Consider the following 26316-nt stretch of genomic DNA (forward strand, 5'->3'; position numbering starts at 1 on the left):
TGACTTTACCTTTATAGGTTTTGTTGGATTTGATGTCATGAAAGTCAGCATTACAGTTAAAACAACCTTATGCCACCTTCTGAAGTCCTCATACAAAAGAAAATAATGGCCAATCAAAATGCTGTATTTGAATGTTTGTGTTAGCATCACTCAGCAAGTCTCAAGTCAGTTTAATTGATAGCATCTCTAGTCTGTGATTGTCAGGAATGCTGCACAGTAGTGAGGGATTCTACTCTGATAACTACTCTTCTTGCAAAACAAACATCTTTTTTTATTGGATGGTCATGGGAGGCATTCATCAGCAATGTGCAAAACTCTCTGGTAAGATGTTCAACTGAGCTGGAGATCCATGACAAAAAAAGAAAATGTGAAGTATCATGGAGCTATTATTCTATTTTAGATGCTTGCAATTAATTGTAAAAGGGTTCTTAAATTCATATTCATGTGTCAAGTTTGCTAAATATCCCTCACATTTCACTGATGTATCTGAAAACCAAACACTGTAGGATTTTGACTTATTTAACTTTTTATACGCATAGAACAGCACAGCACAGGAACAGGCCCTTCGGCCCACAATGTTATGGCAAACTAATTAAACGCCTAACTAAACTAATCCCTTCTGCCTACACAAGGTCCTATCTCTCATTCTCTATACTTTCATGTATCTGTCCATGGGCCTCTTAAATGCCTCCATCGTATTTGCCTCCACTGTCACCCCCAGCAGCACATTCCAGGCACCCACCACTCTCTGTGTAACAAGAAAATCTTGCCCCACACATCCCTTTACCCCTTCTCACCTTAAATTTAAAATTTAAATTTTTAAAAAAAAATTAATTTAAAAAATTTAAATGCATGCCCTCTCGTATTAGGCATTTCAACCCTGGAAATTTTGACCCTGAATATGTTAATAAGGGCTTGAAGTCTGGTTCATTTCAGCAAACTTGGAAAACATTGATAGAATACCTGAAAGATCGAGAACTGAGATTATTATGTTAGTGACTTATCTGATGTTCTTTCATCCTAAAGTTGCATTCTTGATTATCAATTTCTAGAAAACCAGCTGATCTACATAACCTAGCTCCTGGTACTCACCCTCCATTCCTGACCTTTAATGGAGAGGTCAAGACGGATGTCAACAAAATTGAAGAATTCTTGGAGGAGACTTTGTGTCCACCAAGGTAAGTTCCATTGTCAAATTCCTCTTTAGCTTTACGAGGGTGCCTCAGCATGGTCAAGTACAGCTCTCTATATTAAATAATAGCTGTTGCTGATGCAACTAAGTGTCCAAAGTTAGTAAATATCTTTAGTAAATATCAGTAACTTGTGGGTGTTGCTGATGATGTAGATGGTGGTGGTGGAGGACAGAGGGGGGAGGGTGGGAGAGCTGGAGTGGGGGGAAGGGGGATTACAATTTTGTTGCTGGTCATAGATGAGCAGGGTACCTTTTCAGCTCCTCAATCAAGTTTGAGGGTTTGACTATTCCTGCTCAGTGCGGATCTCTGACGATGCTGGGGAAAGAGCCATCTGAGCCAGCAGAACCTGGACATGACTTTGAAGCAACTTTTTAACTCCTCAGTTCCTGCAGTTAACTCCTCAGTTCCTGCAGTCAGGCAGTAGTCTGCTTTTCTGAGAGTTACTCCATCACATTGCAGAGCAGATTTATTATCAAGATAGCCTAGTCATCTTGAAAGTTACTTCTTGGGTAAGTGGTGCCTCAACATAAGCACCACAAAAAAGCCTGAGTTTTATTTTGTGGATTTTATTGGCAATATCTCGATGAACTGGTGGCGAGGATGAGTAAATGTTTCTCAGGAAGCATACACTGAACAATACCAATTTACTCAGAAGATGGGAGGTTTTAAGTTGATGGTAATAGAAAGTATTGCAGTTTCTTTCAATAAAAGTGGGGTTATTTCCCTAGAAAAATGCAGTGAGTGCAAGTGGATACATATTGGGGAATTCAGTTAATCATTTAGAAATTGCCTGCAGATGACACCTCAACTCACCACAAGGCACCGCCAATAACATCTCAGCAAAATCCTCAATGTCCACTGGTGGGTTAAATGAACCAACACCTCTCCCTGGCCAATACCTCTAGCATCAAGTCTCTGATCATGCTCTATCTGTGCCAGTGGGTGAGCACACATCAAGAGCATGCTTGTCACTAGATTCCTAAAACAGGCATTATACAGTGTTATGGGAAGAGAGAGGAAAATGCCTCAAGGCAGCTTTGAAAACCTCCTTGCAAGAAACTGGCATGCCCTGATTGACTTGATGATCCCTGATTCTCAAGTACTTAAAATGGAGGAAATCTAAAGTGGTACTGAATACCCATAGTTGCTTCGGAATTGTGAGGAAACCAAAAGAAAATGGTGGATGGAGTGCTAAATGTCTCAGATGATCCATCTGTGCTTTAAGGGCCTCCTGCCCCATTTGTTGCAGAGGCTGCAGATCATTTATAGGCCTTATCAGCATCAGAACCCATAGAACTGGAATGGAAGCAATTCCTCCTTGATTCTGAGCAACTACTAGAGAAGTAACAATAGGAAGAGTCTGTTGTACAGGTTTTCTCTTCGGCAGTTGTTAACGTACAAAGCACAGCAAGTCATAAGTTGAATTTCATTTTCAAACTGGGTTTTTCTTTTTACATATGACAGCATTTATTATCCTATTAATTTGCTTGGAAAGGATTTACTTGTACAAAATGTTTAGTTGATAGTTTGGAAAGGTTGTATTTGTACATAATTATAGATCTAATATGCAGGAGAAGGAAATGTAAGTGTGTAAAAGGATTTTTCTGAGAGTTTGCCTGCGGTTCGAAACCTCACCCAGCGGCATGTATCAGAACATCACTCGAGTGTACACTGTTGAGTACTGAGAAAATTTATCTTGCCAATTTTATATGGGAAAATTATTCTTATTTTGTACCTTTATGCACTTTGTCTTTAATTTGAGGGATGGTCACCAGTAATTAATGCAAATTTATGGCATCTAGTGAACAATGTAACTGGAGATTTGTCACCAGGACTTCAATAGAAATCACTGCTACAGCATGCCTGGGATTTCTGGGATGCTCTTTGGTGAAAGGGAGCTAGACTATAAAAGGAAGAATACACTACCTGAAACAAGCTTTCTTGTGTGTTAATGGGAAAAATTGAGATCATTAATGCAATATTACAATTCACTTCTGTTGCCCTAGCCTAAGTGGATTTAAATGGGATGGAAATGCAATACTTGTTTCAATAGTATTAAAATGCAACTTTGACCAAATATGTTAAACTGTGAACATCTGTAATTGTTATAACTGAGAATTTCCAAGTGATATTGGTGGGGAAAACTGGCAAATTAATCTAGAGTAATTTTTACTCCTTTGGCAATGGTAACAGTTATACAGCACTTTTGGTGACTTTTTTTTTAAACTTGAAATCTATTGATACCTAATAAGTTAGATGGAAGGAAATGGCTCCCTAAGTTCTTTCTGATTATAGTCTTATGCAGTGGAATTTGGCACTGTTCATCTTGTATCAAGTATGTAAGAATGGACAGCACAGCACTAACGCAGTATGTACAGTCACAAAACTGGCAAACCAGACTTAGCAAAAGATAGCTGGTTTATGAAATTAAATATAAGTCATTGGCACAGTATACCGCTTTCTCAGAGTTTGTAGTTGAACCATCCTAATACAGTAGAGTATGCTCTGCACCTGGTAGTACTTAATTCATAGGATTACTGGAGGTTGGAGGGTAAAGAGTAGTAGTAATGCGATACGAGTTGGTTTCCTATATTGACATTAGTTACTTATAAAGTACACAAATTCAAAAATTTTAAGTAATACTAAAGTGTTATTTTACTTTTAGGAATAAAATTATAAGTTAACATCCTGAGGAAGCAGTAAGGATATTGTGCGTTCAGTGGAATTAAATTGCTACCACTGCTGGTATTAGACCAATAATCAACAATTCAAAGGAAAAACATTTAAGTGTCTCCATGAACATTATGGCTGTGCATGTGGTTTTGCTTTTGATCTGGCTGTAAATTTGTTGACAATGGGACATAATGATCAAAGATATATTTGAATTTTTATTTTCAGGTATCCCAAGCTTGCAGCAAAGCAACATGATTCGAATACTGCTGGAATTGACATCTTTGCAAAGTTTTCAGCATACATTAAAAACACAAGGGTTAATGCTAATGAAGGTGAGATCTGCAGTTCCCACTTATGGAGTGGAGATTATCGGTAGCTAGTGGGCTGGCTCCTAGCACTTCTGTTGTTGGGGCTATTAATGTGTAATATTCAATTCCCTTTGCTGCTTGATATCATGGGCATTGCTGGTAAACCAAGTCAATGTTTCATGGGCATATCTTGGAAACCAATATATATTGGCTATGCTTGGTTATCCTCGGTGGTAGTGATGAGCTTGTGTTGCTGTCCTTCTGGTGAAGGTATTTCCTAGCATTGTTGGATTGGGAGTTTGCAGAACTTAATGTAGCAACTTGATACAACTGAATGTGGCCTTTCAGAGGGAATAAGGAGTGAATCATATAGCAGTGTGTGCAGACCACCCCCCTGGTTATGAATGCCTGACTTATGGACACCCTCTATATAGAGGCAAGGTCCAATAATATTATTAAATTCAAAAAATCCAACATTTGTTCCCATGAATGGCAGGACTATTTTCCTCTCTGCCTCCACTTTAAGAAATTGTTCTTTCTTATCTTGTGTGCTTTTTGATGCCACTCACTACAATACTGTGGCAGTATGGTGACCATATCGAGTGATTTTTGTATAGCGGCATACGATATTTTTTTTTGCGTATTTTCTGATCTATGGACAAAATCAACTTAAGGACATCTGCTTAAAAACTGAACCCATTTGTTACCCAGGGATGGGCTGTATTGTCCTGGTATGGGTGGCAGATTTCCTTCTCTGAAGCAAATGGGTTTTTGCAATGATCTGCTGGTTTCACAGTCAGCATTACTGATATTCTTTAAGCTCCATTTTAATTCATTAAGTGAATTTAGATTCCCTAACTGCTGTGCTGGGATTTGAATTTGTTTGTCTGGATTTAGTCTAGACCATTAGATTACCAGTCTAGTAATTTAACCAATGTGCTACAGTTTCATTTTTTTTTTCTGACACTCCTGGCTGAAGATGGCTGAAACATCTTCAGTCATTAAATTTATACTTGTATTCTTTCATCGACTACAGTGAGATGCTCTTGAATCCTTTTCCGCCTTTTAATTATTGGCCACTCACTATTCATGTGCATGTGGCAGCAATCTGGAGCTTTGATCTAATCAATTGGTAGTGGCATCGTGTGGCTCCAACTGCGATAGGTTGCTTCTGCTTTTCAGTAAGCTTGAACTCCTGTTTTGCCTTCAAGATGGCAAATTTTAGAGATTTCTGTTGCTGATACAGATCTCTACATTGTTGTCCATTATTGTTCCCCTGATTATAAAGGATCACACAGATTGGCAGTGGGAGTAGATAAATTGTTCCTTCAAACCTGGCTGATCTCTTTTATCCCCATCTACTCATGATAACCTTTCATCCCCTTCTCATCAGATATCTGTATACTACTGCCTTAAATATTCAAAGGCTGCTTTCATCTTGCTTTGAGGAAGAATGTTCCAAAGAGTTACAACTCTGAGGAAAAAGTTAGCCTTACCTGCCTTGCATTTAGATTTAGGATAAGATGGAAGAGATTCAGATTAGTTTATTGTCATGTACAAAGTCAAAGTCGAGTTTATTGTCATATGCACAAGTACATGTATACACAGGTGCAATGAAAAACTTACTTGCAGTAACATCACAGGCACATAGCATCGTATAAGCAGCATTCAGAAGAAAAACATAAACACAATTTTTACAAGAAAGATTACACCAGGGTGCAATGAAATTCCTTGCTCGCTGGAAGCTCACAGAGGAAACTGTATACATGGTGATAATACAGCAATGAACGCAAAACAACGGAATAGTTTCAAGTTTTAGTTTATTGTCATAGGCATATATACCCAGGGTACAAATGCCATGAAAATTGGCTTTTTTGAAGCAGTGGCACAGTACAGGACAAATATTAGTTGATTATAGACTTAAATTAATATAAATTATGCATAACTACACGACAGAAATAAACATAACGACATTAATGCAAGTTGAGAAGAAAAGAAATGTAGTCTGAGGTAGTGTTGGGGTATTTCAGGTCAGTTCAAGAACCTGATGGCAGTGGGGAAGAAGCTGTTGTTGAACCTCAAGGTCCTCAAGCTTCTGTATCCCCTGTCTGATGGCAGCATTGAGAAGAGGGCCATTGTAACTCGAGCCCTCCAGGCACCATTCCTGTGAATATTTTCTGCACCCTCTCCAGCTTAATCACATCCTTCCTACAGCATGGCAACCAGAACTGCACACAATGCTCCAAACACGGCCTAACCAATGACTTGTACCACTGTGGAATGATGTCCCAACTTCTACACTCAATGCCTCAGCCAACAAAAGCAAGCTTGCCATAAGCTGCTTTCACCACTCCATCTACCTGTGCTGTTACTTTCAGGGAACTTTGTACTTGTACACCTGTTCAATAGTACTTCCCATGACCTTCACTATATATGTCCTGACCTGGCTTAACTTCCCAAAATGCATCAGTTCACACTTGTCCAAGTCAAATTCTTTCAGCCATCCCTTTGCCCACTCGTCCAATTGATCTTGATCCTGTTGTAACCTTCGACAACCTCTTTCACTTGGATGATGAATGATAAAGGACTCAGCACTAATCCCTGTGCCACAGCACTGGTTACAGGCCTACAACATGTAGAACAACCCTCCACTACCACTCTCTACCTCCTACTACCCAGCCAGTTTTGTATCTGGTTTGCTGTCTCATCCTGGATCCCATGTATTCTCACCTTTTGGACCAACCTACCATGCAGGACCTCATCTAAGGCCTTGCTAAAGTCTACGTAGAAAACATCCACCACCCTGCCCTTATCAATCCTCTTAGTCACCTCCTCAAAAAAAAAATTCAACCAAATTTGTGAGACATGATATTCCCATGAACAAAGTCATATTGACCATCCCTAATCGGCCCTTGCCTTTCCAAATGCAAATAAATTTTGTCTCTCAGAATCCCCTCCTGTAATTTACCCACCACTGAAGTTAGGCTCACTGGCCTGTATTTCCCTGGCTACAATAAGGCTCAACGTTAGCCACTCCCAGTCTTCCGGTACCTGTCCAAATATCTTTTAAATGTTATAACTGTATCCACCTCTACCACTTCTACCAATAGAAGGAATTAGGCATCATTAGCTTAATTAGTTCGGCACAGCATTGTGGGCTGAAGGACCTTTTTCCTGTGGTTTACTGTTCTGTGTTCTAAAGTAGAGATGCTGATGTGCCGCCTTCATGGTTGCATCTATGTGCTGGGCTCAGGATAGATCCTCCAAGATGTTGACAACCAGGAATTTGAAATTGCTCACCCTTTTCACCACCGACCCTTCAAGGTGCAAGGATAGTGGTGCAATCTGAGATGGTGCAAAAACAAATGGAATAACCAAGAGGGATAGAATTAAGAGTCTGAGAATGTGGCAGTACAAGAGGATCCTTTTCATCCAGAGAGAGTTGGGTATCTAGAATGCACTGCCAGAGAGAGTAGTTGAAGTGGGGTCGCTGACAGCATTTAAGTAGTCTCTAGATAAGTTCCTGAATCACTGAGGCATGTAAGGGTTTGGGAAATGGGATTACTGCAGATGGATGCCCATTGGTCAGCATTAATGTACTGTGCTGAATGGCCTGTTTCCATGCTGTACATCTCTATGACTAAATGGGTGCCTCCCTTATTTTCAAATGGTACCCCATAATTTCTAGATTCTCCCACAGGAGAAAGCATCTCTTCACATTCACACCATCAAGATCCCTCAAGATCTTGTATGTTTCAATTAATTTTCCTCTTACTCTCTGAATTCTAGCCTCTCCTCATAAGACAGCCTGCCATTTAGGTATCGGTCACACAGTCCTTCTGAGCTGCTCCAGTACAATGACATCCTTCCTTTTTATAAGGAAACCAATACTGTATGCTCTACTCTGGATGTGATTTCACCAGTGCTCTATTTCCCTACTTTTGTATTCAATTCCCATTGTAATAAACAATATTCTAACAGTAACATTTCTTGATTATTGCTTACCCTGCATACTCATCTTTCTTGTATTGTGCACTAGGACACCCAGGTCCCTCTGTATCTCAGAGCTCCGCAATCCCTTGCCATTTAAATATTATGCTTTTTAATTTTTTCTGCCAAAATGGACACTTGCATTTTTCTACATCACTCTCCATTTACCAGATTTTTTCCCACTCGGGTAAATGACCTCTGTCCCTTTGCAGGTCATGTCCTCTTCACAACTTGCTTTTCTATTTTTGTGTCATTAGCAAATTTGGCAAACGTTATCTTCGGTGTATTCATCCAAGTCATTCATATAAATTCTTAGGGATCAGTGCTGAGGCCTCAACCTTCTAAGTCAGATGTTGCATCTTGCCAATCTTGCCAATCAGGGGAAGACCCATTTTTGACTGCTCTCTCTTCCCCTGTTAGCCAGCCAGTCTTCTACAACTATAATGTGCCAGTGGTCATGTAGTTCCTGATTACCGAAAACAATCCTGCTGTTGCTCATGAACTGCAGACCCTCCATAGATGCTTGATTTTATTTTACTTGCTAAATCCATTCTGAAATTATTCCATTTTGGTTGACAGGAATGCCACTCAGTGTCACGGGCAGGTTATTGGTGTGCACTTGGGTCTCAGCAATACTGTGAGTTGGTCACTCCTACTGATGCTGTTGATAAGATGCATCTTTGATAGGTCAGCTGGTGAGGAACAGCCAAGTTGTTTTCTTTTCCTACACCATTATCCACAGACACTCTCTGGCAGCCAGAAGCATGCACGTGGATTTACATTTGCCTGCTTTTGAATAGACTCATCACACACATACACATATGAACATTGTTCATAATGTACTTAATGAATATTATGAAGGAGGCAGAGATGACGGTGGGCATATTCCTGTTGTGCAGAGTTCAGGATTTATCGGAACATTACTGCCATTCTGTTGCAACTTCTAGTGAACAGACAGAAGCTTATTTATTATCCATGCTTTATACTTTATATTAAAATGAAAAATGTTTTATTAAGCTTGAGTAATGCTTTTAAAGTTTTACTATCATCTCAATCAATAACTTGTCTAGACTATATTAAATTCTTATGATTACGTAATTCTCATTTCTTTCCCTTCCTTCATCACATCCGCCACAAGTTCACCTTGCTTATAAAACTTGTCATCTGTTTCTTTGATCCTATTCTCATTAACCAAATCCAAAAGCTTAACTTGACCAGTCAATAAAAACTGGCTGCAGGACAATCTCATTTTTTAATTGCAATGTGATGATGTCATTGCTGGCATTTATTGTCCATCTCTGTGGCTCCTGAACTGAAGAAGAAGTTAACTGTCAACCACTGGAGTCTCCCGTGGGCCAGAGCAAATAAGAATGCAGGTTTCCTGGAATGGGTTTTTAAGATAATTCAGTAGTTTATGGCCACAATTATTCATACAGGCTGTTTTTGTGTCAGTTTTATTTATTAACCTAAATTGAAATTTTCCATTTGTCATGGTGGGATTAGAATGCATTCTGGATCAATGACGTAGGCCTTTGGATACTGGTTCAGCTACCAACTACAATACTACATGCTCACCTACTCTTTGCAAACCTTTCCACTATCTCAGAAGCACAGATCAGGAGTGCAGTGGGGTGTACTTGGTTTATAGCTCCAGCGCTTCTTCAAAGTACAAGGCCATATAGAACAAAGCTGCCTCCATTAACGCTCCACCCTGAACATTTACACTGTAAAAGTTGGCCAAGGTTTCAACAGCACCTCCCAAACCTGAAACCTGTGCCACCTATGAGAACAAGGGCAGCATGTTTCTGGGAAATGCTCTGAAAATTCCCCTTCAAGTTGTGCATCATTGGGAGCACAATCATTCACTGATACTGGGACAAAATCCTGTACCTGACACCACAGTGAGAGCATCTTTAAGGACTACTACTGTGATTCAAAAAGGCAGCTTACTACCACCTTGAGTGAAATTAAGAATGGATGATAGGTATTGGCCTCACTGATCACAACACATGGAAGAATAAATAAAATAAAAAAAAACTCAACTTCCCTTCCTGCTCACGTGAACGTAAGAAATGGGATCAGGAGTAGTTCTTTTGAACCTGTGTGGTGGGGAAATCATCTTGAAACTGGCAGCAATTGTGAAGGACGATCCATTGAATGCAGATGCAGATGTGGATGTAGTGGACTGAATGGCCTGTTTCCATGCTGTATGACTTTAAGGAAGACATCGAGGCACCCATGTGGAAAGTTGCATCGTGGGAGCAACTACAGCGGAGACGAAGGAACTGGGAGAATGGAATGGGAGGCAGGGTGGGATGAAGAGTAGTTGAGGTGGCGTTTAGTTAAAGTCAACATTCATTAGCTTTTCTAATTACTTGCTGCGCCTGCCCATTGTGTTTCATGTACTGGGACCCACAGATCCCTTTGTACTGCTCAATCTCCAAACTCCCTTTGTTCTCCAAAACCATGAACATGCTGTTGCCTCCCAAGTTCATGCCCATCGTACTCGCAGCTCCGTGGCTGAATCTTACTAACTCGCGTTCCATTCCTGCCACAGTATTGAAACTGCTCTTATCAAAGTCATAATGACATCCAATATTGCCGCATCATAAGTCAACCTCCAAATGTCCTTACAGACTATGATGCATTTGACCATGTGCTCTAACTTTAGTGTGTCAATGGTCTTAGAGCTGGGTGGGATAGCACTTGCCTGGTTACATTTTTACCAACTGAGGAGTAGCCAAGGAATCGTGTTCAAGGCTTCTCCTGATTCCATATTATTACTTCTGGTTACCTTCTCCTGTTTCTTGTATAACTACTACCCCTCGACAACATTAGCACAAACACTGCCCCTGATTTCCATGTGCATACTGATGGGAGCCAGCTCTCACCAAAACCTTTTCTGACCCTGCTGCTGCCTACATTGAGTGCTTGATGAGCGAAAGTTTCCAACAACTGCATATTGGGGAACCTGAAGACGTTGTCTTCAGACCACAACGTAGACTTGTTAACAGCTGTTTCTCTTTCTGAAAACAATCTAGGGCTGAACCAGACCATTTAACAATCACAATGTCACGATTGCTTCTAAGATCAAGTTCAGAGCAGACATCATTGCCATCAAAAAGATCACTTTTTCCACTTAAAAGTATATCTCCTACCTTGCTACAGTTCATTTTATTGCTGGAAGCCATTCATTCCATTACCATCTCTGCACATGACTCTTCCAACTTTTGCCATATTCTCTCATACCTTCGATAAAATTTGCAGTCCTCCAAAACTCTCCTGTTTTTTGTTGTACCAAATCCCCCTCAGCCATTTGCATGGTGAGCTAAATTGCTGATGACAAAAGATAGGTAGGAAAGCAAGTTGTAAAGACAATATAAGAAAAACAAAGGGATGTACATAGGATAAGTGGGAGGGCAAAGATCTGGCAAATAGGGTGTAATATGGAAATTGTGAAATTGTCCCATTTTGGGCAAAAAATTAGAAAAAGTGTTCATCCTGACTGAGTGAGAGATTGCCAGGCTTTGAATGCAGAGGAATCTGTGGGTCCTGGTGCTATGATTTGCAGAAGGCTAGATGGAAATAATCACTAATTTGGAAAGCTAACAACATATTATTCCTGTTGTTAAGAGAGAATTAAATACAAAGGTAGGGAGGTTATGCTCTCAGTTATTTGGGTCATTGGTTGAGATCACATCTGGATACTGTGTACCCAATTGGCCTCCTTCCTTAAGAAAGATGTTAATACATTGGAAAACAGTTTTTGGAACTCTGTCAAAGTGCAATGGAAGCAGAGTTTTTATTTTGAATATGTTTTAAGGCAGAGGTAAATGGGTACTTAATAATCCAGGGAGTAGACTGAATGATAGAGTTGGGTTCACAGATAGGTCAGCCATGATCTTGTTAAATGGCCAAGCAAACTAGAGGCGCTGAGTGGCCTTGCCCTGTTCCTAATTCATTTGTATGGGCGTCTCCTACTTAAACAACATTTTAGAGTACCTTGTATTCAAATTACCGTTGCCTCCCATCTCTTGTCTTTTTGGATAGCTTCTGGTCCATAATAATTCAGAATACTTGTGGCTCATTTTATTTGCAGCATTTTTTTTCCTGGTTTTAGATTTTCCCAAAAGCCAACCTGTCATATGCCCAAATATATTTCCTTGCATGTCTCAATGCCAAATATTGTTTGGTAACCTTCCTGTAAAACATCTTAGGGTATTTTACCAGAGTTAAGGCCTTAAATGTTTTTATTTTCTGTACAGTCACAGGGAGTCCTTTACACACAATGCCTTTTTTATTTGATGCGAGAAATACATGAACTCATCAATTTTAAATTTTTTGAATCCTTCCATTTACTCAGATTTTTATTCCATAATAATTCACAGCTTTTTGCTGATGAAAAGTCAGTGTGTCAGTTCATAATCATGGTCCTTGGTGTAGCAACAGCCTTGAACTCTCTGTACCACACATGAACCAATTAAAATTTAATTGTCATTGACCTGCAACAACAGTTCCTCGGGAAAGGAAGTCAGTGGAACTTCAAATAACAACTGTACATTGGCACAGGATTCACACATCTGTTCCTAAGCAACTCTGGCAAAGGCTTTAAAGCCTCGAGTATGCTTGAAGAAATTTGTAGGCTGTTTAAAAGCCTGTGAGTGTGACACTAACATCCAAGATTCAGGGTTATTTTTATTGTTAGCTTAGTGTCTGACCTGTAGGAAGCTATTAGTTTTGAATCTCCAAACTACTGTGTGCATCCTTTTTCTCTATGGGGCACATTCTGCTTATCTAATTTCACAGAATTTTTAAGAGCTGCTTGACAAGGGGCCAAGTGTGTGCAGCAGAATAAATAATTTAGAGACTCAAAGCCACATGTTGTACAAATGTCTGATACATTTTTTCCTTTTTGTTGTTCATCTAGAATCACCCTTTAAAAATGGGGTTTTGGCTTGTATTATCATAGTCTCCAGCGGCCACCCACCCTGTCTGTGTTCCCTCCCCCTCCCCCCAGTACTCTAGTTTCCTCCCATGTTCCAGAGACCTGCTGGTTGGTTGGTTAATTGGCCACTAAGTTGTCCCTAGTATGGAGGTGAATGGTACAATTGGGGGAGTGTGGGGAGAATAGATTATAAGGAAAATTAGTGGGGAGTGGTATAGCTCTGTGAGCTCTATGGACTTGGGCTGAAGTGGCTTCCTTGTAAGTCAAATGGTAATATGGAGATAAAAACCTTACCCCCACAGTTCCATGCGTGATTGAGACTAGCTGGTTAGTTAATAATACTTGAACCATGAACATGTGAATGTATTGAATTACCAGATTGGTCACAGATCAAATTGGCTGAAACCTGCCGTGGTAAGCATTTTTCATAGGTATAAAATCAATTGAAAGAAAAATTACCTTTCTATAAATTTGCTATTGCAGTCACAAAGTAAATAATTGAAAAAGAATAAAAGGGCAGGAAGAATATTTCAATGCATTCTTTGTTAATATGTGCTATAAATTCTCTAAGGATAATATAAGAATAATAGTAATACAGTAAATATTTGGATTTTTAAAATGACCATAAACAACTTTCAGTTTTGGCTGAGAGTTCATTAATAACCTCACTTGTGGGGTATTTGCCATTTTATATTGCTGAAATAGTTAATTATAAAACAAGAATATTGTGGATTTTTCTTGACATACTTGATTAGAGGAAAATTTGGTGGAAGAAAATGTACGTCTAAGATTTATTTTTCCTTACTTCACCCAGCCAGGGCGCAGCACCAGAAAACCTACATGGTCATTAAAAAAAGTATATTAAATGATCTTGATGCTGTGATGGATCAAAGAGGATAGAGAATCTCTCTGAACCAGAGGGTTGATTTTAATTTCAGTGGCTAATGGATCAGCAGGCATCATCCACCACAGTCAGATGTGAGGGATTTTGAAGTACTTGCATTACACATTCAAACCAAGGGTATCCAATGGGTGTCTCAGTGCATCGTCTTGGCTCTAAGAAACGGCAAAGTTGTTCGATTCCTGCTGTCCCTGGTGGCTGTCATATTGGGTAGGGAGAGGAGGTGTGATCTGGGGACAAGGACCTCACAAACTAACAGGAGCCCAAAATGTCAGCGCTCGAGGAAGGGACATTTCTGTTCCTCCTCGTCCTCCTGATAAATAGTCCTTTCTTTGGATTGGACTGTTTTTCCGATCAACTTCCCCAATCCCATTTGTCAAATTTTGTTGTTGATTGGAAGAAGCTTGGGAAATTCCAGGTGTGAAATAACTGTGAGTGATGTGCTTGCCAAGAACTTTGATTACATACCCCCCCCCCCCCCCCCCACCCCCACAGTAAAACTTGGAAGTTGCTTGCTCTTTACTTGCCAGCCAGTTTGGGATGAAATAGAATTCACTTTTTTTTAAAAAGACAATTAATAGTGTCATTTTATGATAAATATGTAGAGGTCTTTCTGTCTGGGGCATATTGGAACATTTCTGTGTGGTGCAGGGAAGATTTTTCACAACCAGACATTAATTATTAATAACTGCAATTGTTTGTGTGCTTATCAAGACAAAGGATGTCAGTTTTATGGAATGTAACATTCATTAAGTCTCAGTATCGAGCACTTCCAGGCCAGCCTGGGTTACAGGTGTAGAACAACTATAATTTATCAACTTCGTCTTGATTATTGTGTGCATGTCAATAAGTTGTTTATTGATCACAACTGCTTTAGAACAGATAGTTTAGGAAGTAGTTGAGTCCCAGAGATAAACATGATAGCATCATTAAGTCAGCCTGCTCACATTAAGAATTAATAACTGTTTCTGCCAGTGGAGTTGAAATTCAACTTTAGCAAGCCACAAAAATGGAGGTACGGTGTGGGAGCAGCTGATGGACTGAGTGCTTATTATAGACCGTTCCATTTGTCTTTTCAAAAGCTACCTTATCTTGAGTGTGGGACATTGTACATCCTGTGCAGAACTCTGGGAAAACTAATGTCGCATGAACACTTGAAATCTCATTGTCGATTATTTTTAACTGTCAGAGGAAACAAGTTCGGATGTCTCCATCAATGAAAATTTTATTTTCCAAGGAAATTGAAACAAAGATGGATCCAAGTATAAATTGGCAAGGTAGTCTGTCTCTTTTATACTGGGATGTACAGCAGTTCCTGGAGATGTAGAACACAGTAAGTCTCAGGAAAAGCAATTTGTTGCAATGCCAAATTACAAATAGTTCCTAACTCAATTCTTTTTTGTGGCAATCCTCTGAATGTCACTTCAGAATGGAGTGAATGCAGAGTCATGGAGTCACAGAGTGATACAACAGGGATGCAGGCTGTTTGGCCCAACCAGTCCATGCTGACCACTTTGTCCACCCAGCTAGTCCTAATTTCCTGTGTTTGGCCTATATCCCTCTGTGTACCTATCCAACTGCCTCTTAAATGATACTATTGTACCTGCCTCAACCACTTCCTCTGGCAGCTCATTCCATATAATCACCACCCTCTGTGTAAAAAAAAAAAGTTGCCCCTCCAGATCCCTTTTAAATATTTCCTCTTCACCCTAAATCCATGCCCCCTAGTTTTGGACTCCCCTACCCTGGGGAAAATACTGTTACCATCCACCTTATTATGCCTCTCATAATTTTAAACATTTCCGTAAGATCACCCCTCATTCTCCTATGTTCCAAGGAATAAAAACCTAGCCTGGCCAACCTCTCCCTATAACTCAGGCCCTCTAGTCCTGGCAACATCCTTGTAAATCTTCTCTGCACTCTTTCCAGTTTAACCACATCTTTCCTATAACGGTGACCGAAACTGTACACAGTACTCCAAGTGTAGTCTCACCAATGACTTGTACAACTTCAACATAATGTCCCAACTCCTATACTCAGTGCCCTGACTAATGAAGGCCAGCCTGCTAAACACCTTTTTCACCACCCTGTCTACCTGTGATGCTGCTTTCAATGAACTGTGCACTTGTACTTCTAGGTCCCTCTGTTCCATTACACTCCCTATTGCTCTACCATACATAGTACAAGTCCTACGCTGGTTTGACTTTCCAAAATGCATCACCTCACACTTGTGTGTATTGAAATCCACTTGCCACTCTTCGGCCCACTTCTCTAACTGATCAAAAACCCCCTGTAATATACGATAACCTTCACTATCAACAACATCTCCTCCTAATTTCATGTTATCTGCAAACTTACTGATCAAGCTTTGTGTATTCACATCCAAATCATATATATAAATAATGAATAACAAGGGTCCCAACACTGACCCCTGGGGCACACCACTAGTCACCAGCCTCCATTCCAAGAAACAACCTTCGAACACCACCCTCTGCTTCCTATCTCCGAACCAATTTTGAATCCACCTAAATAGCTCTCCCTGGATTCTACGGGACCTAACCTTCCAGACCAGCCTTCCGTGCAGGACCTTGTCAAAAGTCTTGCTAAAGTCCAAATAGACAACATCCACTGTCCTACCCTCATTTACCTTTTTGATTACCTCTTCAAAATATTCTGTAAGATTTTTCAAGCACGACTTTCCACGCACAGAGCCATGCTCCTAATCAGACTCTGTCTATCCAAATGCTGGTAGATCCTGTCCCTCAGGATTCCCTCCAGTCACTTCCCCACTACTGATGTCAAGCTGACCAGTCTATAGTTCCATGGCTTGTCCTTGCTACCCTTCTTAAACAATGGAACAACATTAGCCAACTTCCAGTCTTTGGGAACTTCACCACTAACGATGAAGCAAATATCTCCACAAGGGCCCCCTCAATTTCTTCTCTGACCTTCCACAAAGTCTGAGAGTGCACTTGGTCAGGCCCTGGAGATTTATCCACAACAAGCTATAAGGGTGTAAGTACCTCCTCCCTGGTAATACGAATTTTCTTCAATACGTCTCCACTTGTTTCCCTTATCTCTCGAGCAACCATGTTTTTCTCCTCAGTAAATACTGAGGAGAAATATTTGTTTAAAAACCCCACCCATCTCCTGCGGCTCAAGGCATGGGCGGCTCTGCTGATCTCTAAGGGGGCCTACTCTTTCCCTAGCCACCCTTCTACTCGTAATATAGCTATAGAACCTCTTGGGATTTTTCCTTAATATAGCTATAGAATCTCTTGGGATTTTTCCTTAACCTTGCCTGCCAGATCCATCTCATACCCTCTCTTTGCCCCCCTGATTTCCTTCTTAAGAGTACTCTTAATCTTTTTATAGGGATGTACTCGTTTCTGACCTCCTCAACCTTCCTTATCTTTCTTGATCAGAGCCTCAAAACCTCTTGTCAGCCAAGGTTCCCTTCATCCTAATGGGAACATGCTACTCTTGGACTCCTGATATCACACTCTTAAAAGTCCCCCACTTGCTATTTGTTCCTTTCCCTTCAAACAGGCTCACCCAATCAACCTCTGTTAGATCCTCTGCTAATTCCCCTAAAATTAGCCCTTCTGCAGTTTAGGACCATAACCTGTGGACCTGACCTGTTCTTTTCCATCACTATCTTAAAGCTTATAGAATTATGGCCACTAGAGCCAAAGTGCTCCCTGACTGTCACTTCACTTACTTGCCCTGCCTCGTTCCCTAAGAGGAGGTCTGGTATTGCACCCTCCCGAGTAGGGCCCTCATATATAGACTCAGGAAATGTTCCTGGACACATTTCATAAATTCTACCCTATCCAGGCCCTTAACACTCTGGATGGCCCAATCCGTACTGAGGAAATTAAAATCTCCCACTAATACAACCCTATTATTCTTGCAACTATGAGCAATTTCTCAACTCACCACCTGCTCAAGTTCCCGCTGACTATTGAGGGATCTATAAACAGCCCCACTAGAGTGACCCTCCCCTTCGTGTTTCTAAATTCCACCCATATGGCCTCACTGGATGATTTCCCCCAAGAATGTCATCTCTAAATTCTGCTGTTATGTCCTCCCTTATCAAAAAGGCAACACCCCTCCTTGCTTACCTGTACCTCTGTCACACGTGTAGCATCTGTATCCTGGAACACTGAGCTGCCAGTCCTGCCCTTCTCTCAGTCACGTTTCTGTTATGGCTGTAACATCCCAGTCCTCAGAGCCAATCCTCGCTCTGAGTTCATCTGCCCTACCTGTTGAACTTCATGCATTGAAATAAATGCGGTTTAACTGAGTATTCTGTACCCTCCCTTTAATGTGTCCCTGGCTATCCTGATTACTAAACTTGCTCTCACTGGCTTGTGCTTTATCCCATGACTTGCTCATCTAGTTGTAAGCCTTTCTACTATCACTACTTTGAGATTCATAATAAACTGGGACAAGCTTAACATTGGCTTTGAGGAGAGAAGAACCTCAGTTGGCAGGATAATTAGTCTAATCCTAATGGTGTTACCATTATAATAAAAGCTACACCATTTTCAAAGCATTGAGCTTTGAGGTCTCTTTGCTTTGGTGTGGGGGTTTTAGCCATAGGGTAAGCCAAAAGAAACATTTTAAGATGCAGTTTCTTAATACCGTACAGATTAATCTCTACAGTAGATGTTGCTGCTGTAACTACATTGGCAATTGTTTAAAAAATGATTAAGTTCTGATAACAGCCCTTTAATTTGCTTTATTGCTTGCCCAATCATTACTGTATTTCATTTCCAAACATTTAATGGACAAGAAATTTTAACTTTGTTACTTTTATGGTGACCTGTTATGCAGTTTGAGCAATCAGCATTACTGGTTGCCTGTATATACAGTAAATATTACAGTTTAATAAGAACAGGTATTGTTTGTACAGCTGTTCTTGTGGTTGTCATCTGGTGTAACTGAATTTCAAAGCTTTACTGTCAAAACACACTAGTCACTCATAGGGATAATTAAGAATATGGAAAGTTAATTAAAATTTCAAGTATTTACAGCAACATTTTCGCAAACTGACAGTAACTGAACTTTAGTGAATTGGTAATTAGTTTTTCTTGAATGGACTGAAAATAGTTAAATAGTCTAAGTACATCCTCTCCTTGTACCACCCAATCTACAGGAAGTGATAAATTTTGACTAATTCTTTGCAATTGCCTTTAAAGTTAAAATGGGCAATTAGTATAAAATTTGTTCATTGAAATCTGATTACAGCTTTTCATCTGCTTAAAGTTTCACCAAAGAGAATATAACACTGCTGTAAGATTCCATAGACCTGTTTTGAGTCTTTATGCTCCCAATTCCTTATTTCTATCAAATTGAGGAAAAAACAAATCTGTACTTTAAATTCGCATTCCTCTGCCAATTGCATTCAAATTTTAGCAAAATATTTAATGTCAGTGAAATAGTGACTATTTTATTAACATTGAAGACCATGAACCTTCAGGAAACCTTTTAAACCTGTAATTGTAGAAGTGAATATGTTTGCTTTGTTTGCATTGCACGGCAGAGAATGTTGAGGGAAAGGAGTGAGGGATTACCTCATCTGTTTAGCCTTGGTTCCAACCAGGCTTAACTGATGCTAGTTTTACTCCAATTATAGTATCCATTTTGCATCATTGCAAAGCCAAAAATTCTATTCCAAAACAGTGTGCAATTACTGATATTTAAAGTTGTTAACAGTAGCATTCCAACAGATACAAGTTGTAAAGTGTCGGTTGAGTATTGTGATACTTTCAGATGAGGTGTTGAATTTCTGCTGTCTTGCATCACCTGACTTGGTTAGAACTAAATTGGGAAACCCAATGTGATTAAACTGCTAACTGCATTGTATTTGTGCCAACAGACATGTCTGCTGCCTCTTAATCTAAGTTCTAAAGAAAAGTAGTGAACAAGAATGAAAACTGCAAAGTGATCGGAACATGATTATTTCTGGTTCATTGGTTTAAAAACTCCAAATCCAGGCCTTTTACACTTTAACAGCCTTTAAAGCTGGTGGTGCTCACGAGGAACAAATTCTGACTATGGATGAAATTAGGTGCATTTTTTCTTTGGTAGTGTGCATTTATTTCTTTAAAAACATTATGATCCAATTTATAGGGCTATCACATTTTTATATGTCAGTGCTCTCTAGCAGTTGAGGATGATATGTTTAATGCTCAGCAACTGAGTGGAAACTTGATCATTGGAAAGAGGTATCATTTATGTTAAAATTTCTGCATTTTCTGTAAATATTTTCATTGAAATCCTTTGCCTTGATGATCACAAATGTGTCAAAAAAGTTAAAATTCAAAAATAACAGCTTGCTAGGGAATGAAAGTTTTTGTCTTCTTGCATATTGGGCTCAGGCAAAAATAATCGGTCAAATTCATCTGAGATGTCCAGTGGTAATGTGTTCATTCACTGTAATTTGGGATGAAAAGGAAGTCGGGCAACATCAACTTTTGTAAAAACAGAAAATGCTGGAGAAACTCAGTAAGTTGGACAGCTTCTGTGAAGAGAGATATAGAGTTGATATTTTAGCTCAAAGACCCTTCATTGTAACCGATAACCTGAGAGTAAATGTTCAAAACATTTTTTTGTAATTTTCAGGTCTTGCAAGAAATCTGATCAAAGCCCTGAAGGTGCTGGATGAATATTTGAATTCTCCATTGCCTGATGAGATTGATGCTGACAGTGTTGATGATGTAACTGTGTCTCATCGCAAGTTCCTTGATGGTGATGAGTTAACATTGGCTGATTGCAATCTTCTACCCAAGCTGCATATCATGAAGGTAACCAATCCCCTGACTTTCATTGTGCATATTTTTTGAGTGCCTAAGAAGATGAGAGAGGTTTCAATTTTACCTGCTCTTAATTGACCTGAGATTTTGCCTGCTCCTCTGCCTCTCCCACAGCATGATAAGGATTCCAGATGGGATGGGTAGTGTGGGGATTTTGAGGCTCAAGACGGTTATGGGGCTCGCTGGATGGACTGGTGGGCCTTCTCTTTAGAGTTTTTAGATATTTACATGTATGAAACTTTAAAGTGTTTTAGATTTATGAATTTATCAGTGACGTGGATATACTAACCTAGTAACTACTTTGTGAAGTTTACTGCCCGGTGCTGGTGTACATATGGTACTAAACAGCATAGTTTAGCATAACGTTTCACTTATTGGATATCAGTGTTCACGTCTCATTTTCTTACTTTGCTCTGGATATGACAACAGCAGACCGCCAGGGACCCAGCAATTTATTTCACCAGGAATGTAAAGGCAGAGCATATAGAGTTTCATGACTTCATTAAACAATAAAACAGAAGTATAATTTTGTAAGTACATTTATCTTGGCTAAATATCAAGCGCAAGATTTTTTTTTATAATTTAATAAGTCTTGCGACCTTCTACACTGCTCACTCATCCCACCAACAAAACTGCTCCATTTGGATGGAGGGTATGGAACTCTGGTTGTTTAGACGATAGGAAGAGAACGCGAACAAAACAGGTTGGTGCTTTCTTCAAAGCAGGGTGAAAAGGGGAACCTTGTAGACTAACGTGCACTTTAAATGAAATGTTTTACTTCTATTACTTTTCAGGTTGTGGCAAAGAAATATCGGGACTTTGAGATCCCAACAGAAATGACTGGAGTCTGGCGATACCTGAACAATGCCTATGCACGGGATGAGTTCACCAATACATGCACTGCAGACAGTGAAATTGAAGCTGCTTATGCAGATGTGGCAAGACGACTTTCAAGATCCTAAATCAATGAGGGGTCATGGCAAATGAGTGCTGATGACAAAAGACTACTTTCATTTGCCTTGCTTTTTAAACCTAAATTCATCCATTAGCACCATAAGGTTTCATTTGTGTTCATTTTAGTTGGTTTTATGCTTGTAAATAACAAACATGTTTAATTACTCATGATCTTTTTTCTCTCTCCCCCCCCCCCCCCCCCCCACATTAATCAATGCCCAATGTCTTTTGTTTGGAGCTTATTGCTTGTCATTAGGATTGTATGTGGCCTTATTAAGAACTTCAAATAAGTAGGCTTTTTCATGGTACCAAACTGGAATCATCTTTCTTTTGGGATTTCACAAGTGCTGCAAGTTCTAACAATATTCCCAGCTATTGTTAGAGAAAAATAAAATGGAATTACAAGGGTGATTGAGTTTAAAGCATAGAACTCAACTTGTCAGTCATTTGTGAAGGCTGGTTGAGGAACTAAATTAGGATTCTTTACCCAGTTAGTCCACACTAATCACTAAAGCTTCAGCTTCAAGCAAGCAATATTAAAGTTTTGTTATTTTACTTCCAATTGATTGTAGCTTTCTTTTCTGATATCCTGGAGGTCAATCAGAATACCATTAATTCTTGCTTTATTTGTTACTGAGAGCCAATCTATCTCAAATCAGATATGAAAAGTTCTTGGACACACAAAACCAAACTATTCAGTTATGCTTTTGTGCAAAGTTGCTGTTTCATAATAGGAGTACTGTACTTCATCTACATTGTCAACATTGTTATTTGGGTCTGGTTTCTCATACGTAGGTGACCCATATACTTTGTTCTTTATTTTGCATTGTTCATTTGACTTTCAAGGATAGAGTTAAAGCAACTTTGAGAACCGACTTTACTTAAAATAGAAAGTAAATTCATAAGCAGTCAGAACCTCTTATTTATTAACAAAAGATCGAGATTTTCAGAGAATGCCTAAGGATGGTGTTTTGCAAAGGAAAAATACTTTGCATACTTTTGCATAGTTTATTTTAAGAAATTGAGATCCCGTGAAAATAATTCACACTAGAAATGGAATGTTTTGCAGGTAAAAATATGCAGAACTGAAGCTCAAACATTTGATATAAATGTATGGGTTCACATTGTGCATGGTATTAATATTGAATGTGATGATTTGTTTGAAAATTTTGTCCACCATTTTACTAAAAGGACAGAAAAATGCTGCAATCTGGAGCAATTATCACATCATATTTTCTTATCGTTGACTGACAGTGGCATTGTGACCCCTTATGACCTTGAAAGAGGCAGACAAAAATGTACAAATGCTAAAATTTCAGAAGTTTGGGCAAGCTGCCTTATCTCATTTACCAGGAGAAATATAAGCAGCTGATTAGAAGTTAATGCAAGCACATGAATACAATATAGGTACTACAGTGTATCCCCGCATTACAGTAATTTGGGTCACGGAAATTTGCTCTTAAGGAATTCACAGATCAGTACTAAAAATTTGATAAATGGAATATAAATTCACTCCTACAGAATTAATGTAAGGAAAAAAAACAAAAAATTCAAAAGAAGCCACGAATTTTATCAATTTTTGTCAGGGGTTTGCATTATGGAAAATTGCAATATGGATGGTTTTCTAGAAATGCAACCCTTCTGCAATGTAGGGTTGTACTTCAAGTTTGTGGAATAAAAATAAAGATATTTCTTCATCAGAAAAGTGAAATATAGATGGTTAAATTGCGCCCTCTGGTGTTGCTTCTAAAATATTGACAAAAGTTTTGTTTGAGGACTGAATCAACTGTAATTAGTTGAACTTGTTTGAAGTTTTGAACTTTTATTGGGACAAAGTGTTGAAACTGAGTTTTATATCCAAGCAAGAGAAAATACATCTAATTACTGGTAGATGGGCCAAGCAATACTGTCTTTTGACTCGACGAAATGTAAATTAGAGTGAGTAAATCCAATGTCACAATGAGTACCAAAAGAGTCATCAGAGACTGCATTTTGTTTACCCCCACACAAAAGGAGACGTTTATGGTTGATGAGTTGGCAGCATTGGTCATCCCAAGAGCCATCCTGTGGCCCTTTTTTTTTTGTTGGTTCAGCAGATGGAAATAAGGAAGATAGCAGTTTTAGCTGACTGGCACAAGTATACTTTGCCCCTTGCAAATTCTTCCTGATATCAACAGAGAGTACAGAAGTTCTTTGGTTTAAAAAAAATAGGGAAGAAATTAAATTCCATTTTACTGTAAGTCACTAAAGATAGAAACATTGTACCTGCCATTTTATTTTTACAATATTTTTAATTGCTTCCTGAGAGATGGCTGAGACGTTGTTTAATCAGCTCAAGTTAAAAGTTTCTTCAATTTTTCAAATGTGCAACAGTTATTTTTTCTATTATTTAATAAATGTTTAATTTCATATTAATTAAGCAGGGTGGATTCCATTGAGAACTAATTGCAATTAATTAATCACTGAGCATTATACTTTTTCTGGACACTTTTAGACAAAAATACATTCTTCAGGTAATGTTGAACTGTCACCAAATGAAAGCTGAAGGAATCTCTTTTGGGTACAGATGTTTTCCTATTTGCAGTACTAGGAATCTCCTGTTACTTGGGAATACAGAAGAGTAACTGTAAGGAAGTCTGGGGGTAGACACCCAAAATACAAGGCTGGAATTTCCTAAATCAGGTTACTTCCTGGACCATCCTCCCCCACAAAGATTTCTGTCTGCAAGATCATCATAATGACTTCAGGCCATCTCCAGCTTTAAACATGTAGGATAGCTTCATCCCCAGGATCGTAGTAGGTTAGCAAAGCCATTAAAAGAAGTGTTTGAAGCAAGTATTTCATTGTATTACCTTGTGTAACATAAACCTCTAATCTGTTAGCAACTGAGAGGCAAGGGATTGCTGCTGGTGGATAATCAAAACTGGTAATATCATAACATAGAAATAAATATGTATTTAATAAATATCATCTAACTGTTCAGTAACCCAACAATGAAGAGTACAAACTGCAACAGAAAATCTTTCACTCACTTTAGTGTGCCTTATATATATGCAGCAGCGTCTACTCTTGTGGGCAGCTGCTATAAACAGTGCAAGCTCATGGCTCACTGTTTTCATTATAACACAAAGAGGAAGGCAGGCAACTCTGGTGATGGGAAAATGTTACTTATTGGACTTCCACTTTTCTATGACAATGAATGTAGCTTCAGCAGGTTGATGCTAAGATTGAGAACCTATTGTAAGGCTATTTCTCTTTTGAAAGTTGAAGAATGATTTGGATGCTTTTAAAACAGTGAAAGGTTTTGATTAAGCAAAGGCAATTTCCTCTGGTTGAGGAGTCCCCCAAAAAGATCATCAACTTAAAACTCCTACCAAGAAAATGAGCAGAAAGATTAGGAGAAATTTCTTTCCAATGGGAATTGTTTAGGATGTGAATATTTGCCACGGAAAGTCATTGTAGATGTTGTACTGTCAAAAATGGAGAAGAAGATAAGTTTTAAAGTACGATTTAATGGGGAGGGAGTGAGGAACAGGGTTGGGGTTATTCAAGCAAAGGATACGAGGGGTTTAATGGCTGCCATCTCTACAGGAAATTTATATGGTTCTCTAAGTTATCAATTGTAAGACATTTACCTGACCCTTGTCACTGGTATGTGTCCTGTGCAACTTCCATATGATACACAAATTACATTTTTTTTTAGTGTATTGAGACTGAAAATGCAAACCATTTAGTTTTGGAATAAAAATCAGAAAAGGCCACTCAAATTTAATTAGCTAAAAAAAATGATGACGTGATCCTTTGCATTAGGAGCTAAGCGTGTAACTCATCTTAATTTACACTGAATTAAGTGATATTCACAAGCATAGTTGCGATGAAAGCCTTTTTTGTTTCTTGTTGACTACAGAATTAGTATTTTTCATAACTGGAAATTTTTAAGTGATTATAAACAGTGAAGGTCTCTCAATTTACAGCAAAACATAGACTTCACTGAAAAGTTGGCCATTGTTGTTAGCTTGAGATGTGCACATGTGTTTTTGTGTACAAGTATATGGCTTCATAGTAAGACTGTTTGAGAATCTTAACCACAGAATGTACAATGAAGAAACCACTAGATAAAGCTAGATGCTGAAGTGATTTAATTTTTTGCTCTGATTATTTGCACTGGTTAGATAATTGTGCCCCAGTCTCGACTGGCAGCTGCTAAAGAAATAAAATTGTATATTTTCACAACATTAATTGAAATCTTTGTCTTTGTCACCACAAGTTACCACAGATCGTAACATTCTTATTAGTTGAGACTGTGTTTACACATGAGAACTCAGAAGGTAAGGGTGTTTTTCACTGACTGCTATTAAACCCTGTACTCTAACAGCGCTGCACTGGTGGTTGCATACTGTCTTGCCCATCCTCAATGGCATGTCCATCACTGGAATGTTCTATGTATTGTCTCTGCATTTTTTGTCATCTGTGGTCTGTAAATGTGAGGCAGCTGTGTACACTTTGGGATGATTTGGAAGTCACTTGAGGT

General features: G+C 39.0%; 1 protein-coding gene across 1 annotated transcript in view; it reads left to right on the top strand.

The window, feature by feature from the left end:
* LOC127574793 (chloride intracellular channel protein 5-like) overlaps positions 1 to 26024 on the top strand; it is a 120409-nt gene extending 94385 nt beyond the window's left edge. The window contains exons 3-6 of the mRNA XM_052024142.1: positions 1053 to 1178; positions 4092 to 4198; positions 20641 to 20822; positions 21626 to 26024. Of these exons, the coding sequence (XP_051880102.1) occupies positions 1053 to 1178; positions 4092 to 4198; positions 20641 to 20822; positions 21626 to 21793 (583 nt within the window). The 3' untranslated portion in view covers positions 21794 to 26024. The remainder of the gene's footprint in view (positions 1 to 1052; positions 1179 to 4091; positions 4199 to 20640; positions 20823 to 21625) is intronic.
* Positions 26025 to 26316: the final 292 nt, after the last annotated feature.

The sequence above is a fragment of the Pristis pectinata genome, chromosome 10 (assembly GCF_009764475.1).
Source record: "Pristis pectinata isolate sPriPec2 chromosome 10, sPriPec2.1.pri, whole genome shotgun sequence".
Classification (NCBI taxonomy): domain Eukaryota; kingdom Metazoa; phylum Chordata; class Chondrichthyes; order Rhinopristiformes; family Pristidae; genus Pristis; species Pristis pectinata.